The sequence below is a fragment of the Lepidochelys kempii genome, chromosome 14 (genome assembly GCF_965140285.1).
Source record: "Lepidochelys kempii isolate rLepKem1 chromosome 14, rLepKem1.hap1, whole genome shotgun sequence".
NCBI classification, from domain to species: Eukaryota; Metazoa; Chordata; order Testudines; family Cheloniidae; genus Lepidochelys; species Lepidochelys kempii.
Genome location: NC_136393.1, coordinates 2,508,738 through 2,529,395, shown reverse-complemented (window position 1 = coordinate 2,529,395; position 20,658 = coordinate 2,508,738). Strand labels below are relative to the sequence as shown.

The window sequence follows — 20,658 nt, the reverse complement described above, 5'->3', positions numbered from 1 at the left end:
GACTGATTCAACACTGGTTAAATAGACCTTGCAGTACCAGATTTACAAAATGATTCCTTTCAGCTATGAACGTCAAAAATAAATTGCCTTTCTTCACTGATTGTTTTGGTTTTGTACGGGCGTGCATAAGTCTTCATTCAATTTAACAGCAAACATCCGGGCAGCACAATTGGTTTAGATCTTTAGCCTTGCAACCTGAGTCCAGCAAGGGCACAGCTGTGCAGCACACACAAGTTAAAACACCAGTGTCTTTATTTAATCTCTTTCCTTGGTTGGGCTTTATCAGGTTTTTTGCCTCTTAAATACTGCAGTGATTCTAAACCTGGAGCTCCAAAATGAGATGCAGTCCACACCCCACAAATTGACCAAAACCTCAGCATCTGTGCATCTTCGATTGGAGACAACAGCTCTTACTAGTTTTTGCATGTTCTTCCTGAAGTGAAAAGCAAGTTTTGGACTGACACATACAGCTGAACTATTTCAGACCTAATAGTGAGAGGTATATGGGGATCCTGATACCCAATTCTCATCACTATTAATCCCACCTCTGCATTGTAATTTATCCCCCACCTCCCTCTTCTCTTCCCATGAGTAAAACATAAGATCCTGTGAGTCCTAGATTTGGATAGAGAAAAGATCTAAAATTCTGATGGCTCTGTGAACTCTACTTCAGGAAGTGTGAGTGGCAGCCCAACTCCTTAGGGGCAAAATACTGCATGACAGCAGCTGGAGAATTAACATTTCTTGCTGAAATTACACAGTTTATAGGTGGAACCCTTGGTCTATTCATAGGTAAGGCTATGAGTCTGGATTCCGTGACTTTCCGGGACCTCCATGACTTCTTCTGGGGCAGGGCTGGTGCAGCTGCCAGCCCTGGGGCTGCTGGAATGGCTGACCGGCAGCCAGCCCCAGAGCCACCGAACAGCTGACCGGCGGCCAAGCCTAGGGCCCACCAGAGCAGCGGTCTCTGGCCACCGGAGCAGCGGCCGGGGTTGGGTCAGTCCCCCAAGGGCTGGAGTACCAGTGGTTGGCCCCTACTGCAGGAGCAGCAGGGGGCTGGCGCAGCTGCAAGCCCCAGCAGCACTTTGTTTGTCCCGCCGCCCCCAGGGTATTTTTAGTAAAAGTCAGGGACAGGTCGTGAGCGTCCGGGAATGTTTGTTTATTGCCTGTGACCTGTCCCTGACTTTTACTAAAAATACCCATGGCCGAATCTTACCCTTATACCTGGGGTAACCTGAGGAGACCTCCCCACTCCAGCCACTCTGAGCCCTCTGACTGCTGGGCTCTTACTCTCTCAGGGAGTGCAGAGCAGTAGTAGTTCCCAAGGCTAAAGCTGCTCTAAGATGAAGCTGGTGATGGAATCTATTATAAGCGCCTTCCGAAAATACATGGCAATGCAGAGAAACGCTCAATGGGCTAGTCCCGGTGATGTAGGGGAAGAGTGGCTCAGGACGGCTGCCAAGCCCAGGGTTTCCCCACTGCTCTAGGCTGTGCAGTCTGCACCACAGGGAAAGCGAATGTAAAGCCCCCCCCAAGAGCGACCCACACAGCAGAGCATGGGCTGTCCAATGCTTCGCTAATCCCAGAGGAGACTTGAGGAAAAAGGTTCGTGCCCTTAAGGAGAGACCTCGGTGTCGAGGTCGTTATGAGCACAGTGTACAAAGGGACCTTCAGAGTCCAGCACCACTAACCCACTCCCCGTCTCCCTTACACGTTCCATCACCTGTATGGTTGTGGCCAAGACAACTCAGTTTCAACAATGGGGGGCGGGGAAGTGGGGGAAATATGCTGCTCTACTCCCATACTCCACGACCCCACTAGCTCCTCACTTACACCTGCGCCCTGGCTCTCCCAGCACTGCCCTTGCCCATCCCACCGGGCTTTTCCACCTTCTTTACGTAGAGCATGGCTTGTTATGGAACACCCTACAGCATATTTAGTGCATAAAGAAGTGCAATATTGCTTAAGTCTATGAGTGGAATTTAGTTTTCACATAATACAGTCAGTATCTTAGTTTACTATTTTATACTTACTAACAATATGGTCATTGCTGTCAGCTAATTACTCATCAGTGTAAATGTGCACTTACAAGGTTTTAAATGAATTGTCTAATTGCAAATTTAAGTCCATTGTCAGCGCTCCCTCTCCCAAGATCTGCCCAACTCTGTTCCCTCACTCTCCCATTTGCCTATGGTCTGCCTCCCCGCTTCTCCCTCCCAGTCTGATCACAATCACCTCTGACTGTAACTGTTGCTCTAAGCCAGTCCTTTAGGAGGGATTCTGAATGACATGGCATAGTCTCCCCTCCCCATCCAAATTAGATCTTAGAACTCTCCTACTGGAAAACAAAATCCATCTCCAGCATTTTATTGCTCCAAGTTTCTCCTTTCCTCTTTGATGAATGCGTTTGGCATTATCTTTCAAGCAATGATCTCCACTTCACCATGAGACACATCTAATGAGGGACTTTAATCATAGCATTTGGGTAGGAAAAAAAAGTGATCAATCTCATGGCACCCAACACCAATGTCTAATTTCTCCCCTTTTCTATTTAAAGAGGCAAGATTAATGGCTGGTAGATCTGGCTGTGGAAAGGGCTGCAATAGGTTTAGCCTCCACCCCAAACTAGCTGTTGTAACCAAAAATTCTTTCTGGTGCCAGCTTAAGGGCAATGGAAGGTCAGAAACAGATGACTCTTCTGCCCAAAACTACCCAAGGGACAGTCACCTGCCAGAACCCAGCTAATCTGGTGAACTGTACATGCACAGCTCAAGGACTCACTCCTCTTTCCTGGATTGCCCCTCAAAATATTTGAAGCAAAAATAAGAGGAAAATTTAAACGCTGAGCACCTTGTAGCAAAATGGCATGGGGTGCAAATAAGGACTCTTTAATAAAACATACCGCAATTGAGAAAGAAGCCCCTGAATGCTAATTAATCATAGCTGGATGTGTGTCTGAAGAATGTAGAGGACAGAAAGTTAAACTTTAGGCAAAAATGATCTGTATTTCCTAACATTAGGGGCTGTGTTTTTTTAAAATGGATCTGACCTGTTCCTCCCAAAAATCCTTTTTCATTTCTTCCCCTTTCTCAAACACCTGGCATGGCCACAGCTATAAAACAAGTCCCTACTGCTCCTTCCACCTGCCAGAGGGGCAGGCACTAAAGAGCAATGTCGGGTGTGTTTCCTCAGACAGGGCAGATGCCAAGCATGGCTCTTGCTTAGTTTATACCCACCTCTCTGAGCCGCACATGGCGTCCATTCTTTGTTGCAAATTAAGGATTTAAGGAAATAACCTGGAAGGAAGATGGACAAAATTGGCTGCCTCTAAAGGGGGCTCAAAAAAGAAAGAGAATGGTGATGTTTTAATAACTGGGCCTACAAATTGACCTGCATTGTAAACTCAACTGTGAGAAGTGAGTGAAAGTTTCTAAAGTGTCACAGTCATAGAATCATAGAAGATTAGGGTTGGAAGAGATCTCAGGAGGTCCTCTAGTCCAACCCCCTGCTCAAAGCAGAACTAACACCAACTAAATCATCCCAGCCAAGGCTTTCTCAAGCCTTAAAACCTCTTAGGATGGAGATTCCACCACCTCCCTAGGTAACCCATTCCAGTGCTTCACCACCCTCCTAGTGAAACAGTGTTTCCTAATATCCAACCTAGACCTTCCCCACTGCAACTTGAGACCATTGCTTCTTGTTCTGTCATCTGCCGCCACGGAGAACAGCCTCACTCCATCCTCTTTGGAACGCCCCCTCCTTCAGGTAATTGAAGGCTGTAATGAAATCCCCCCTCACGCTTCTCTTCTGCAGACAAAATAACCCCAGTTCCCTCAGCCTCTCCTTGTAAATCATGTGTCCCCGCCCCCTAATAATTTTTGTTGCCCTCCACTGGACTCTCTCCAATTTGTCCACATCCCTTCTGTAGTGGGGGGACCAAAACTGGACACAATATTCCAGGTGTGGCCTCACCAGTGCCAAATAGAGGGGAATATTCACTTCCCTCAATCTGTTGGCAATGCTCCTACTAATATAGCCAAATATGCCGTTGGCCTTCTAACAGCAAACAATAACCTCTAACAGCAAACATTGATGGGAAAAGGGAGAAAAGAGAGACAAAGACTGAATTAGTCTAAATGAAAAGGTCTACTAATTTAACTCAAGGACTGTGTTAAGATCATGCCTAGTAAACAAGAGAAGTGTGAGACCAGAAATTAATGGACTGAAGTTGGTGTATCAGAAATTAGGCCTAATTGGTGAACAAAATAATGAGGGGATGGGCTATTCCACCCATCTTTCCCTTTTGGGGTCCATAAAAAAGACTTTTGGGGAAAAAATACAGACAAAGAGATGCAAATGCTAGCTAACAAAGATGAGAGGGGGGAAAGAGGGGGCGCAAGTTTCTCCATCATGGCTACCACCCCCACCATCTCCTGGGACCCTGAACCTTCTTCATTCTAATATCCTGAATGATGTCTGTATAAGACGAGACCAGAGAGAAGGTCTCAGATGACACTGTAATCTCCACCAGCTCCGATTAAATCCCAAATATCACCTGGGATGAGAGACACTGTCACACACACCCGTTGTGTGTTCTCTTCCTTCCCCACCTTATTTGTTTTCTTTCCTATCCCTCTTCTTTTGCCTTCTGTTTAGTAAGTGTCTGGGTTAGCTGACCAAGGCGGTATATTTTATAACACTGCAGTAAATCTATGGCCAGAGAGGCAGATAAAGGCAATGCCCTGAACAACTCAACACTGGTACAAGTTTGCCAGGGCTTGGAGTAGCTAATAAGACCATCTGCCATGCCTGTGTTTCTCCAGCAGTGAGCTGCAAGGCAAAATGAACACAAGAGACAGATTTTCTGTCTTTGTTGTTCTTTTCTCTTCCCTCTTATGTACGTTTGCCTTGTGCTGTCTTCTAGGAACAACATCAGCACCACCACCAGCTTCTGCCCATCTCAGCTAACTTCTCCTTTCCCCAGAAAGACAGTTATTACCATGTTTAATACCTACTAAGAGAATATCAAACAAGGGGCTTTTTCCTTTAGAGATTCTACATTTAAAGGGAAAGGGAACAAGGAACGTTGGCAAAATGAAAGGCTTACTTTGTACTCTATATTTCAATTTCTTTAACTGTTTTTGCTTCTTTTCTGAATCTTTAATAAAAGGTTAAAAGGATTTTTAATAATGTGTTTGCCATGGTATTAAGCAGGCTCAGGTCTCTGTACACCAACCCCCGAACCTTATTTAACAGTATTTAATGCTGGACAGTGAAGGGGTCATGTTAACACCACTGACTCTTGGGCCCATATATTCCATCTGAATTAACAGTAGTCTCAGCTGGCCTTGTTAGTTCAAGGAGGGACACTACAGGATCAACTTAATCCCTGGCCTGCTGCATGGCAACAGGTCGCCTGAACACAGTGGGCAGAGTTCATGAAATTCTGAAAAAAAAAAAAAAAATTCTCTTGGGACCTAGCACAGAGCAGCTTGGGAGACTGCAATTCTTTAGCAGAAATGACAAAAACTCCAGCTTTAAACAGGCAAATGCTGAAGGTAATGGGATTCCGTGTAAGTTATGAATTTTGAAGACTTCTATAAGCTATGTTGTTTACAGCTGGATATGAGCTCTTCCTGATTGAATATGAATGAGGGAGGCTTTGGAGCATTGCTTTTTCTTTTCTTAAGTTTCCCCTCACTCATCTCCAGCTCATACCTAGACTCTTTCTCAACTGCGCTGTAAAGCTCTTCTGAAACACAAACAAACCATCAAGCAGGTTGCAGCTCCTTCCAGTGGAAAGATAGGTGGGAGAGTCAGCAAGGAAAGGGAGCTAAGGTTTTAACCTGCCACAGGGACAACAGCATTCTAGCAATCCTGTTGTGCCCACTCAGAAGGGACCAGGGTCATTATCTGTTACGTCATGTGACTGGATTGTTCAAGAGTCTAACAACGATACTTTATTAGGATGGGACACGATTAATTTTAAACTGTCTCAAGGGCCTGGGGACCCTCCAGTCATCCATTAATGGTCTACAATAGATGTCAATTGATCTGTTTGGTAGCAGGATCCCAGAATATTTCTAGTACTGGAGTGTGGCGTGCAGGGTTTTCATTCACCAATTTGCTACAGGTTATTACTCCTCCATATGACAACGTTGGATAGGGATTTTTTAAAGCTAGGAGAAGATCGTGGACCCACACAACTGACCATAATGGAAGGATATGAGCCTCCCGCATCATTTCTCTGATGTGCGCTTTCTCCAGCCCACGGAGCAAGCGTCCGTTCCACACACTGGGACCCTTGCATGTTGGCTGGCTGTGCTCTTACCACCCCAGTTTGAAAAGATGATCAGCTAAAGAAAAATGTTGCTGTAGCTATCAGACTTGCCTAAAAAAGCCATCAGAAAAATAATCAAAGAACTGAACGAGTTTAGCGCAGAACTTCCAGTTCAGTTTTATACAAAAAATGCCAGACGACATCAAACATGCAAATCAACCATGTGCTGTGGAAATGCAAGTCCATTTCCCTTCCTCCTTCGCTATAGGCACCAACATCTCAACTCTGCAGCATTCAGTGTATTACCAAGAGGGCTGAGGCTCCAGGGCAGAACAGGACTGTTTAGCTTTGGTGCTCTGCAGATCAATAGATGCTGCAGCTGGTGTTCTCTCACCTTTCTCCAGGAGGATGTAGTTGGGGAGGTAATGGATGTAAAGTGATCACCCATGATACTCTTTGTTCAGAGCTCATTTCTGTAAAATGCCAAGCTGTCTTGCCAACTAATTAGGACAAAGCCAGGGTTTTTTCCTTCTCACCCCCCATGTAATAATGTACAAACGCACTTAGCTGGAAAATCAATTGGGTAAGGCTTCCTCGGAGACTATCAAGGTTTGAAGACTGTGCTGTGTAGCAGACTAAACCCAGCTTACATGAAAAGCAACTGAGGGTAGAAGTCCATGCCACTGAGCCCAGATATCAGGTCCATGGAATGAAGAGCCTTCCTACCATTTCCTAGCCCATGAAGCTGCAGGGGCTGTAAGATTCCAGTAGATGCTACCCTTTTCATGCTCAAGTTCTTAGCAGGAATCCTACCCTTTGTAACATAAGATAGGGTTACGACTATAGAAATGCAGCTATGTCGTTGCTACATCCCATTCCCTGCCCTACCTCCCAAGACCTTCAGGTTAACTCCCGTTCTCCTTTCTTCATACAACCCCACTCAGATAGCATGATTGCACGTACCCACAAGGAAAACCCTTGCTGTTACAATGTGACCTATCTCGAGCCAAAACCAGAGGCGGGTAAAGAAAGTAGGAAATGCCAAGGGAAGATGGAAGAGCCCCTACTCACCGATCAGTGAATTCAGCGAGGAGTAGGAGCTCACTCTTCTCATCTTGTCGATGGTCTCAAATGACAGGATATACTCCTCGTTCTCAGGGCTGCCCAAGGTGCTGCTGGCACTGCTGCTTGTGCTGAGATTCCCGGGAGAAAACGCAACAGAGCTGCCAGCTGCCGAAAGGGACGTAGGGAGACACAAACACAAACGCTACCAACAGAACCGTTTTTGCTCAAGCATCAGCTGACCGTTATGAACCCTGTGACATTCAACAAGTGAACAGAAATTCCTCTGGTAAAGCAAATCCACCAAGCCCTCTTTTTGAACACTGAACATTTAATTAGAGGGTAAGCATCAAGGCTTCAGTAGTGACTCAGGCTGGTGAAAACCACATGCATCAGAAGGTGCCCTGCTTGGTCTCCAGTAGCTCAAAGTCAATACTATTGAACAGAGAATTTCAGCCTGTTAGGGTTAAGGTTAAGGGGTTCCCTATATCTCCCCTCGGGGCTGGCAACTGGATACCATGCGATAACACTTAGTCAGCTCGAGATGCTTTCCACGTGAGATTTCACAGCAGGGAAGAACTCGCAAAGGAACAAAGTAAAACAAAGTCTCACGTGAGACAAGAGGTAAGAAAAAATGAAAGCATCTTGAAAGCCATCTTACATTCTTCGTTCAAGCTGAGGTTCTGCAGAGACTTGTTCAGGTTCCTAGCCGTGGTGACCGCTCGGATGTTCCCATAGGAGCTGACGGAACGAAGTCTCGGAGTACATGGACCATCTCGCACTGGCGTCAAACTCCCACACTCTGTGTGGGCAAGGTTTAGCCATTGTACATGTCATCACAAGAGAAACCGGGGAGCAGCCATCCCACAGCAATGTAGTGTGATCAGTGCAAATGGTTAAAACAATTTAAAACCAACAACTGACAAGAAGGGTGCTCAGTCACGGCCAGCTGTCCTTAAACAAAGAGCAAATTATGATAAAGGGCTGGTATCTTTACTCCCCCTGCCCCAATCCTCTCTGTTCATATAAAGGACAAAGACCATAGCACCATGTTTCTTGGGCCGTGGTCCTTACACATCCCATAAGCTAAGCAGGGCCAAGCCTGGTCAGTCCCTGAACGAAAGACAAGAGGAAAAATAGGGGTGTGACAGGCAGTGGTTCTGCTGACCCTTCCCTCCACGCCAATACCGAACTAATGCCCAAACGTGATCCTGGAGGGGACACCTTTCAGAGCCTTACATCTGAATTGCTGATCGCTTCCGCTCACTAACAATCTGGGAATATTTTCCATAATAAAGGATTATTTAATCCTGGTTTTCCTGGCCAAATTTCACTTCATGCCCTGAAAACCTGCAATTTCAACTGGAAAAGTCAGGGTTCATTTCCATTCCTAACAGCACTTATGTAATGTTACTGCTGCAGAACATCTGCTGCATTCCCCTACAGCGATGGGAGCAGTGCTTCCTGAACATCCCGCTGATAAAGTACTTTGGCATCCTTCTGGATGATGAAAAGTGCTATGGAACTGTAAGGGATGATTATTTTCTGCAGCAGAAAGGACAAATGGGGGAAACTAGTTCTCTAATATGATTCACTACTTCAGACGAAGAAGTGATTAATTACTGATTGCGGAAATAGTTCATCTTCTCTTCTGCAAGTTCCTGTCGCAACAGTTCTGTTATTCCTGGTGAGTTCCAATTTATTTAATTTCTAAAAAATGAAAGGCCAGCAATAATTTCTCTAGGACCTTCAGTTCCTCAAATGAAGCAAAATACACAAGGAAGAAAGAGATGGGAAAAAATAGCACATCAAGCACCGCGGAGCAGGATCACAAACCAAAGGCTTTGGAGCATGCAGCCCCACTGCAGCAGGACATAGCAATATGAAGGTCTTCACGGTCTCCTGTCTGAGTCTCTCAAGTAACAAACAGTTGGACTGGCTCACTGTAGAACAATGAGGATTCTCCTTGGCAGCATCAATTCAACAGCCTGAGAGCCTCAAGTCCCCTGTTTACCCAACAAGTGCAACATGGGTAACATCAGTGCAAGCTTCACTGCACTGTCTTGACAACATGCTTTAACCCGCACCTGCAGAAATCTCTTCTCAGGGGAGCAGGGATTTCAGTCTCCGTGACTCCCTGGTGAGCCAGAAGCACGTTTCAGTCTTTTCAGAGGGAGATCTCCCTGAGATGCAGTTTGGCACTGTAATGCATTTTACTGCAGAACAGGTGTGAGAGTTGCCCATAACATCATTAAACTTTGTAGTACTGGTGCCTATAGGTCATGCAATCAAATTCCTCAGCTAAGACTCCCAAGCACTATAAGGATCAAAACTGCCCCTGGCCATGAGCAGAGGAAAGGATGTACCTGTGGTAGCTGGAGAGGGCAGAGGATAATTCTTCTCTTCTTCCATAAACTGCAAGGCAACAGTGCAGAAATTGCTCTCATACTGAACCACTAGGTGACTCAAAGCCACCACCAGCTCCTGGGGATAGAAAGCAGAGAGAAACAGACCTTTGATTAGTGTGTGTGTGTGTGTGTGTGTGTGTGTGTGTGTGTGTGTGTGTGTGTGTGTGTGTGTGTGTGTGTGTGTGAGAGAGAGAGAGAGAGAGAGAGAGAGAGAGACACACAACTGGCTGCAAGGAACATATGTGTCTGAAAGAGGGGAAACAACCGGCCAATAGGCCATGCCAGAATAATTCACAATATAGAAGAAAGGATACCCAACACCAAAACCCAACAATCAAAGCAGAGGGGATATTAATCACTGAAAATGCAGGGATTCTCTCCTGTCAGGAAAAACAGCCTGCTCCAGGCAGGAACCACTGCCTGTCAAGAAATCTGCCATTAGAAATAAAGCGCATCCGTCAGATGGACCCTTGTCTGCCTGGAACAGAACTCTAGCAAAAATTCAAAGAAGAGTTAGAGGGAAAAAACTCTGATTTAGAATTCCGGTGTTGTGTTTCAACCAAAGTAAAAGGGCTTTTAACAAAGACGTGAGTGTAAATTAGGCTTGTGTGCACCAGGGGAGCACCAATGAGACCAACAGAGTTTGTACAAATTCTACTATAGTTTGTCAAAGTGCAATTTATTAAAGAGGAGGTTACTTACTGAACTCGAGGTTCTTCCAGCTGTACGGTCCCTATCAGTATTCTACATATGGGTCCACATGTGCGCCACACGCCCGAGGCTGGAAATTCTTTAAAGCGGTGTCTGTTGGCCCATACATGCACAGCCGTGCTCCTTGTGCTCTCAACTGAGGGTGTACGAGGCAGTGTGGGGCGACGTCTCTCTAGTTCCCCTTCTCATCACAAATCCAACAGGATCCAGCACAGAGGGGACGAAGGGTGGGTAGTGGAATACAGACAGGGAGCACACATCTTGAAGAAACTCCAGTTAACGTAACCTCCACTTCTTCGAGGGATGGTCCCTATATATATTCCACACATAGATGATTGGCAAGCAGTGCTCAGCCTGGAGGTGGGTGTGAGGAAGCTGGTAGCAAAGATGCTTGAAATACTGCTGATCCCACCGCCGCATCCTCAGCCAAGACATGAACTAGAGTACAGTGCATCACTAATGTGTGGGTAGAACTCCATGGGGACACTCTGCAGATGTCCTGCAGCAGAATGGCTCATAGGGATGCTGTGGAGGCAGCTTGTGCTCACGTGGAGGGAGCTGTGACACCTGCTTGGAGACGACAGTTTTCTTTATACATTATGCAACGAAGCAAAGGAGGATACAATTCCGACTCAGGCCATGTGTTGCCAAGAAGGAACTGGAGAGGCGTCGACCCACACTTTCTCTTATACCCTCGGTCAGGAGCACCAGGAGAGCTATGGTGCATGTGCGGGCCAATGGACACTGCTTTGAAGAATTTCCGGACTCTCATGCATGCATACCAACATAGGGAATATACAGAGGGACTATCACTCGAAGGAGGACATGTGCAGCTATAACTTGTTTAGTTTATCCAGAGCATATTCTACCACTGCCTCTTCCAATAGAAACTACCGCAGAGGACAAAATATGCTTTTAGAAGGGCACAAATCTCTACTCAGATGCTTCTCTCTCATAGAAAGCAAGGGGATCACTCTGTGTCCCTCTGTGGGTATTATGACAGGGTTGGGCCAGATGGCTACAGGAGAGTAATAGAAATCAGATAAATTAGCCCCAGGTTAAGTAGGTCCCTTTTCCCTGGGTAAGGTAATAGGGAAAGTTCCAGAACAATCAGGAACCTTCTGGAGACAATTAAGACAGGCTGATTAGAACACCTGCAGCCAATCAAGAAGCTGCTAGAATCAATTAAGGCAGGCTAATCAGGGCACCTGGATTTAAAAAGGAGCTCACTTCAGTTTGTGGTGTGTGTGTGAGGAGCTGGGAGCAAGAGGCACTAGGAACTGAGAGTGAGAACGCGGACTGTTGGAGGACTGAGGAGTACAAGCATTATCAGACACCAGGAGGAAGGTCCTATGGTGAGGATAAAAAGATATTGGGAGGAGGCCATGGGGAAGTATCCCAGGGAGTCCAGGAGGCACTCTAGACAGCTGCATTCCACAGGGTGGGGAGGTTTGGGGCTGGAACCTGGAGTAGAGGGCAGGCCCAGGATCCCCCCAAACCTCCCAACTCCTGGTCAGACACAGGAGGAGTTGACCTGGACTGTGGGTTCACAAAAACGGCCAAACTGAGGGCTGTGGTGAAGCTCCAAGGCAAGCAAATCCACCAATAAGCGCAAGACCCACCAAGGTAGAGGAGGAACTTTGTCACAGTATGTCTACACTGCAACGTAAGCCCAGAGTTAGTGGGACTTGAGTTAGCTGACCCGTGTTAGGGAACCCTAGGCTTGAGTGTCTACATTGTATTTTAACCCTATGTTAAGACTTTTCTAACCCATGCTTGAACCTAGGGCTCTGGCGTTCACACTGCAGTCAAAGTAGCCATAACCCAGAGTCCCTAGTTCTCCCTCTACCCTGCCCTGCTCTAGCCCTAGGACCATGATGCACTGTGGGAAAACCTGACCGCCTGCATGTTACCAGGAAGCAGCTAGCTTTGCAAAAGGCTTGATTGGTTTGGTCTCCATTGTAAACCCAGGAGGCTCTCTGACTGCGTACTTGCAGATTGTTGATCAGAACAGAATGGGTTAACACTGACCATTTGCAAAGTTGGGGTGGCTTCTGTTTTCAATAGAGTGGACTGCAGATTGTTGGGATGGAGGGGACTAAGGTAATTGTCCTGTGGAATTATGAAATAATTCCACCTGACTCCCAGGACCGGAGTCAAGTGGGGCTACGTCTACACTGCAAAGCAATAGGGCTCAGATCCTGGGTCCCAGTTTAACTTGAGCTTGGACTCTCCAGCCCAGCAGGATCCTGGGACCTAGGGTTTGAGCCCTGGGTTAGTGCAATTGCAGTGTACGCGCAAGGGGGGTTAGGCTCGAGCCCGGGCTCAGGCACAGGCCTGCACTGCAGCGTAGACACGTGCTGTATTTCAGAGATGCTAATCTCTGGTGATGAAAGTCCTGTAAATGACGCAGGTGGACAGAGGCATCCTTCCAGTGAGAGCTTGCTGTTAGAGCAAAGCCATGCTGAACTCTGAGCAGAAGAGTGAAGTATCTGACAGTTAAAGCAATGCTAGATTGACAGACCCCCAATAAGCCTGCATACAAAGAAATAAATAAAATCCACGGGTTTTCTATTGTTCTTCTGATTCTCTTCCATTTTCCTGCTCCTAACATCAAAGGCTCCCACAAGAAAAACAAACAAACCCAAAACAACCCAGCTTCTCAGTGAGGTCACTCGCCAACAAGACTCAGGGTCTTTACTTCCTTTGAGGCAGCTCAGATCTCAGAAACAGGCAGGGTATGGAGTTATACAAGAATCTGTTCTCCTAATGCTTCTAAAGTCAGGAATCTTGTATATGTCAGTCCTCAGCCTGCTGAACCGCCAGACAGTGTTGTGTAGAACTCCTCTCAACCTGACCTATGCTGATACAGGAAGCTTACTGACAGATCCAGCATGCACATCTCTCTCTCTATAGCAGTAAGAATATACAAAATCCCTTCTTAACTCTCCCTCCCTCTGCCCAACCCAACAAACCAATGGCACAGATGGCAGAGTTAGCAAATTTCCTCTACTCTGAGCTAACATGGTGGGAAATAGCCTCTCTTCTGTGAGCATCTTTTTATCGTTTACAAATAAGGCAGAATAAAGCCCCTGTGAAACCAGCATCTGTCACCTCGAGGGGGGATGAGGGCACTTTTTAATACTTGGTTTGGAGAAGCATTGATTTTTCCTTCACTTCAGTGCCAAGATCTGAAGAAAGCCAGAGCGCTTAGTTTCAAAATGAATTCTTCATAACAAAAGGTCTTTTATTCCTGGCCAGGCTCCCCTACTCTTTGATTCAGCCTGATATTGTCAAACTGATGTACTGTCACAGAAAGAACAGAACTGGAGTCTTGTACACAGCTCCCTCCTCTCACGTACAAGCTGCCACCCTGCCCACGAGGGGCACGTGTTTCTTGGAGTGAAATAATGAATTGTGCAGAGGAGCAGGACTCCTGCTCTTCATGGCAAAGGCCAAACCACTATTTGTTCGTATGTGACTTGCTGGAAGGAGCTGGATTCCTGCTGCCCGTGCTACACTCACTCTAAACTCAGCTAGAGAGACACCAATAGGCTGCCAAGGCCATGGCTGAGCTGCCACCATGAAGGACATTGGAACTTGAGTCCCAAACTCGGCAGCATGGTCAGCCCAGGCGAGAAAACAAGGCTTGTATTCATCTACTAGGACCAATGCCGGCTAATTTAGGGGTGATGCTGTGGGTCTGATAAGGGACCCCACTTAATTCTCTCTGGCTTAATGGCTGCAACATGGGAGCCTTAGAGAGGAGGAGGGGAAGTGGACACCAAAACTTAGACCCTCTCTTAGGTATTGTGGTGTTAGGCCCCTTAGAAACACCAGACAGACAGACCACTGACTGGCTGGAGAGCTGTGGTCTGTCGCTAACACCAGTTTGGCAGCCTAAATCTCCAAAGGAGAGATCTATGTATTCCAAAGACTGTGCACACTGAAAAACAGTTACACCAATGAATAAACTGAAGCATAAGATGTTGGTGGAATAAGGCCACAGATTTAACCTCTCATTGCTAGCTCAACACAGCCCCTGTTGTGCAACTAATATTCCAGTTAAATAAACAGGAAGTTTGGATATGTTTGGAATGATTGAGCAGCTGCTGGCAAGTGAATCCTGCCAGGAACAATTTGGCAGTGTCTGGCAGGTGGGTTCTGCCTGGAACAATCCAGACGCCCAGCAAGCAGTTAACGTGCTTTTGTTGTATAATGGAGGGTCAGAACACGTGAACTCCAGGAGACTAAGGAATTACTGCTCAATCAGAGTATATTATTCCTCCTTGTGGTTTTTGAAAGCAACAAGGTCTCTTTACTGAATGGAGCTGTCATGTTCTCTCCACTGCACTCCCAGCCCCTCCCTTCTTCCTCCCATAGGGCTGCCATACACTTTATGCTTCCAGTAACAAATTAATATTTAATATTTAATTTAAAACCAAAAGTCCTGTAATGTAAAACTTTGCTGTCAAAACAGTAACAAACAGCAGAGCATTCCAGGGACAGAATACAGCTCTTCTTTCTAGAGGAAGTCACAAAATCAGACAGAAATCTCAAGAGTCAGGATTCTAGATAAAGACATCAAAGTGCATACTCTTCTTTCCCTGCCCCATTCCTGCATTGATTTTAAACTCAAAGAACCAGCATACAAACAAGTCCACTAACCTCTGACAGATTTATTCCTGGTTCAGGCATTGGCTTCAGGGAAGGGGTAGGTGAACTGGTCTCAGTGGTCCATTGGTAAACAGCAAATATACTGTGGTCTGAACTATCCTGTTTTAATATATGGTCTTTTTTATTAGTTGGTGATTATGTTATACAATATGTTTTATGTACCATGTACATTTCTGTTTCAAGGGGATTCCGCATGCTGTACAGCAAATGAAATGCCATGCCTATTAAAATCCATCCTTGAGACTCCGCAGAGCCGCAGCATTAGAAATGGTATTTCCTGACATTCAGGGCAGATGGCAAATGGCATTAGTGCTTCATTGTGACAGCCCTGGGACTCCGAACGCTGAAGCGCTCCCAGAGGCTTGTGTCTACAGTCTAGTGAGCTGCCAATGGCCAGCACTTCAGTGGCTCTCAGCATTCCAAACCATGCTCCCCATGCCAGCTTCACTTTATTGTCTGCAGAACATGGAAAGCAGCACAACATTACAGTGGAACCTCAGAGTTACAAACACCCTGGCAATGGAAATTGTTCGTAACTCCGAACAAAACGTTCTGGTGGTTCTTTCAAAAGTTTACAACTGAACATTGACTTCATACAGCTTTGAAACTTTATTACGCAGAAGAAAAATGCTGCTTTCCCTTTACTTTTTTAGTAGTTTATGTTTAACACAGCACTGAACTGTATTTGTTTTTTGTTCTGTTTTTTGGTCTCGGCTGCTGCCTGACTGAGTACTTCTGGTTCCAAATGAGGGGTATGGTTGACTAGTCAGTTTGTAACTCTGGTGTTCGTAACTCTGAGGATCAACTATGTTCTGCATGCCAGCAGCACAGAGCAGAGAGGAGACTGACATTTACAAAAACCTCACAGGAAATGAAACCAGAAAATCGACACAAAAGGCCTTGGCATTCTGAAACCCATGATGCACAGAGAGTCTGTACCACCAGCAGAAGCACACGAATAGCTATGACACACCAGAACCATTTGCAGGAACCAATGGGCAGCCAAGCTCCTCATTAGGTTCTGGGCAATAACCCTTTCGTAGCTTGTTTCTTAACATTGCAAACAGGGATAGGAGAGAGAAATACAAATAGTCAGCAGAAGACTGAACTCTCCATTGTTTAAAGGAATTTTTAATTAAGAGATTTGGAGAAATCGATGCCGCTCCATTGGGACAGTGAGATCCATTTGTAGATGAGGCAGCTTTTGCTGCCAGAGTCTCACATATGCTAAAGGAAACTCTTCTCAGCAGTTTCTCTGAGGGCAAGAGATTAAAACAAGGGAAAACCAATCAGAAGAGGTCATCTGGGACCAAGAGAGCGAGTACACTGTGTCATCAATTTCACAAGGCAAGGATTCCATTACAAATGAGAGAGGAGACTCCAACTGACGCAGGCAATTTTGTTCTTGAGGGCATGTGTGCATGGGGATTTGAGTATGAACTATAAAACCAAGGGACAACTCCAACGCAGATGAGAAAGCACACCAGCCAGCTGAAATGACTCCTGATAGAAAACCCTGCTCCACTAGCAATGGCCAATCACAACACTGCTCCACAGGGTTGCCTACAGAAGGTGGCAGCTGCATATTTGTCACCCTCTCACAGCCCAACCCCTCAAACCTTACTCACCCATTAAAAGTTACTCTGTGATAAGCTTACAGAAAAAATGACAGATGTTTGTAAACAGAAAGTGTATTTTACTGTTGGTGGGACAACTTGACCAATTGTTGGTCTTCCCCTACCTGATCCTAAAACCCACAGGGACCCCTGTGCTTCCTCGCTTAAAAGGCCAATTACAGAAAAACAACTCTGCAAAGCTATCATATTCTACAGCTTTGAGCGTGCAGTCATAGTAGTCAACAGGCTGAACAAATCCCCTGGGCTAGGAGCAGAGCCATAACTAGGTATTTTAGCGCCCAGGCCAAGCAAGCATGTGTGTGTCCCCTACCATTTTTTTTCATCATTTTTCCACTCCCGTGGCTTTGCGCCCTGGGCGGCTGTCCGCTCACCTGGCCCTGGTTACAGCCCTGGCCAGCAGCTATCACTTTACGGTGCTCTTTTCCCCGAGTATAACCATGTTTGTGTGTTGTCTCTGGGCAGGAAGTAAGCATCTATATTAGCTGACAAGGGACAGAGAGCTTGAACAAATGCTTCCAGATTAATCAAATCCATGAATGCCTAGGAAGAAATCCACTGTACAAAGAGTCTGCCTCCCCAGCAACACACACAATTGACCCTTCTTAGCATTACTGTGAAGGCCACCAGCATTAATCCTCCTCACTTCCTTATGTCCCTCCTGCTGTACCTTTCTAACCACGGGGCTTCCGTCGTTGATGAGCTGTGCCAGCATCATGGCCACATTGTGATCAATGGTGGTGGAGTGATCGGTCCGCTCAGCCGAGTTTCCCACAAATGTGCCCAGTGCAAAGACTGCAGCACAGCGAACCTGTGAGAGACAAAATAAAAAATCACCATTGGTTTCCTACCTGGTCCTAGCCTTGAACTACCCGGCGTGATCTCTTATTCTGCCAACTCGGATCCCTACAAAGCCAGGCTACTGTGTTGGGTAAACGGCAGCGGCTGGATAGAAGCCCAAAGACTGGAAAGACAAACAGATATAGGGGCACTGCCAAGTTTTATCCTGGTGCAATTCTAAACATTCATGTGTGCAGAAGTGTGTATTATTCCCTGGAATGTCAGATGGCTTTCCCTTTGGTGATTTTTCAAATGGGCACTGTCAAGAACCTTCTGTTTAATAGCATAAAGATGAATAAGGAATTGTCATTGAGGGACCTAGGTCCCCTTTACACTAGAGAGCTCTAAAGCCTTCACCTATCTGATATGGGCACATGGAAAGGGAGCAGACGACTTAAAAATGGAAGAGGGTCAGCCACACCCTGCACAGGCCCAGGGTCTGGGATCAAGCGTGGTCCTTTACTCTCTGCCTTGGCAGAGACTGGGAATGCTACGGAGGCAGCAGAATCAGCCTCCGGAGCACGTGCCTCCTAACTCAGCAAGGGATCTGCTCTGGCTGATTGACAAGAGAAGCTCATGGCCTTGAGGACGCTTCACTTGATCCTTTGCATGACAATTACCTGCAGGTTGGGAAAAACCTGGGGAAAAGGAAAGGAGGCTGTGGGTGCCCAGATTGGGAAGCGTTAAATCACTAAAAGAAGAAAAGCTAAACTTTAATAACTTCACAATGATATTGCCCTTTATCTCCAAGCTTACTTCTCCCAGTTGGAATATAATTTCACTGGGGTCTCATAGGGTCTGTCAATCACAGTTTTGGTTGGCACAAGATTCTCTTCTTTCTTGGACGGTATTTTCATAATGGTGAAACATGCATTCCCTTAAAATTGCATTTTTTCATCCGCCAGGCTGAGAACGGTTCTCAGATTTAGACAAAACAGATCAGAGAACTTGTCGAAATACACAGTGAGTTGTGGTAACACAGTTTTGAAGGACTTCTGACACAGGAGTGAGCAAACAAATGTGGAGCTTGTATAAACCCCGGATTTAAAGTCATCACACTGAAAACCCCCTTTCATGGACTATATAATCCTTTGCATTTATTCTGCCTTTCCAGACCTTGCATGGCTTAAGCACCTTTCCTGCAAAAAAAAGGGAAAGCTATTTTTTTTTAACCAGACACCTATCAATTCATGAGACTTCTTGACAATACTGATTTTTAAATTGCTTTGTAGCCCTCACTCAAAAGGGCTCCAGCCCAACTAGTATATATGTCTACACTTAAAACATTACCTCTGGGATGGGGTCTGAGAGGAGACTGTAGAGCTTCTCATGGGCACTGTCTCTCACGCCACACCACCGTGCGGAATCAAAATTCTGCCAGATACGTCCTAAACAAATAGCCACCCACTGGCGCAGTAGAGGGTGCGGATCATTTAACTGCTCCAGGCAGATGGCAATCAAGTTTCCTTGAAGGCAGGCTTCCTAAAACATAGTTCCGAGCAATTCATTTAGACAGGCAGCTTCCCCTCTCAGCATTAAACAACAAAATGATTTTGAGAGAGGGGACAGACACAATGTAGAGAACAGAATTATTCCGTGGTTAGATACTGGTTTTGTTGCAACATTTTATTGGAGATGCTTTGCACAAGTGCTCCATAAGGAGTCTTGGGAGGTCAGCTGTGTGCTCTTACAGCCAGCCAAGCAACTGTTAATGTCACAATTGCTTCCTGAATGCAGTAACTTGCTTTTTTCCTCATTGGCAATACTCCTTGCACCTGTCAGAGCCCCATAATTTATGGCTCATGGCACTTTCCTGGCTTTAAACCCCTTCCCAAGACCCACATCACGGCCATCATGCTCGCAGCTGACGAGAACCGTGCAGGATTCCTTTAATAATGTGTCAGTGTATTGCCTGCAGAGGATGCTGTTCAGCGACGTGTGTCCTTAACCCATATGTCCAGGGGCTGTGCACGTGCTACCTCTGTAGCACTTCCAGGAGATTTTTGTTTAAATCCAAGAAAAACAGGAAATCACCCTTCCCCTGCAACTTCCCAGTTCTGTAGTAAGCTCTGATGCATTTCAGTTGGTGTCACATCAAAGCAAAGTCATGGTACAGAGAAAGGCTCACGAGAAGCATTGTAAAGATCAAGACGTTGAGACTCACCTGCCCTGTGTTATAGCTGTTGACGATCACAGCCAAAATGAAAGCAGTCATAGTCCTGTGTTCAGCCTTAAAAACAAAACCACACACAACTAATTTTTATCTTTAAACAGGACAGAAAACAACTGTATGCTGCACTGTTTGAAAGGAGAGAGACCATCCTGGCCTTCTTGCCTTGTTTGATGTGAATCTCCTGAAAACTTGACAATTCGGGAATCTAAAAACTTACAGTTGTGTTTTGGAGTTGCTTAATGACAAGAGGCTGGAACAGGCCATGAAACTTGCCCCCCTCCTTCCTCTGAGAACAGGAAAGATGGTTGGCCTGCTTGGCTGTGGCTCTATTGAGAGGCTGTGATTTTAATCAGGTTTCAGAGTAGCAGCGGAGTTAGTCTGTATCCGCAAAAGGAAAAGGAGGACTTGTGGCACCTTAGAGACTAACACATTTATTTAAGGTGCCACAAGTACTCCTTTTCTTTTTGTGATTTTAATCATAATTCTAACAGAAAACAGCCTGACATGTAGAAAGGAGGGCAGCCAGAGACCCAAGGATTTCTAGAATACTTTCACAACTTAAAAAAAATGTAATTGTGTATTCCTGGGATTTTTTAAACATACTTTCCCAGCAAACCCAATACAAGACAAACATCCTCTCCCCCCCCGCACCCCCCAAAAAAGTCTGGACATTTCCTGCTGTCCCACATGTCTGGAGTTGCAGCTATGAAATGCCTGACTTGGTTATGTCATCAGGCAGACAACACGGCCACTTCATGTTTCATCTTTAAGTGAAATAAACAGACCATTTAAAAGAAATAATTTGCAGCAATCCCATTATATTTTACATTGGGTTGAGTGACTGGGAACTATTCTGTATTCCATTGTATTTTT

At 45.8% G+C, this 20,658-nt stretch overlaps 1 protein-coding gene across 6 annotated transcripts in view; it reads right to left on the bottom strand.

Moving 5' to 3' along the window:
- The window catches only part of RPTOR (regulatory associated protein of MTOR complex 1), a 313,806-nt gene that overhangs the window by 71,769 nt on the left and 221,379 nt on the right, over positions 1 to 20,658 (bottom strand). For 4 of the 6 annotated variants that reach the window (XM_073312077.2, XM_073312079.2, XM_073312078.2 and 1 more), the window contains 6 exons: positions 19,777 to 19,842; positions 18,903 to 19,094; positions 17,443 to 17,583; positions 9,709 to 9,826; positions 8,004 to 8,144; positions 7,352 to 7,510 (listed from right to left, as the gene is read on the bottom strand). In XM_073312077.2, the coding sequence (XP_073168178.1) occupies positions 7,352 to 7,510; positions 8,004 to 8,144; positions 9,709 to 9,826; positions 17,443 to 17,583; positions 18,903 to 19,094; positions 19,777 to 19,842 (817 nt within the window). The remainder of the gene's footprint in view (positions 1 to 7,351; positions 7,511 to 8,003; positions 8,145 to 9,708; positions 9,827 to 17,442; positions 17,584 to 18,902; positions 19,095 to 19,776; positions 19,843 to 20,658) is intronic. The other 2 variants (XM_073312080.2, XM_073312081.2) reach the window with 2 other exon arrangements.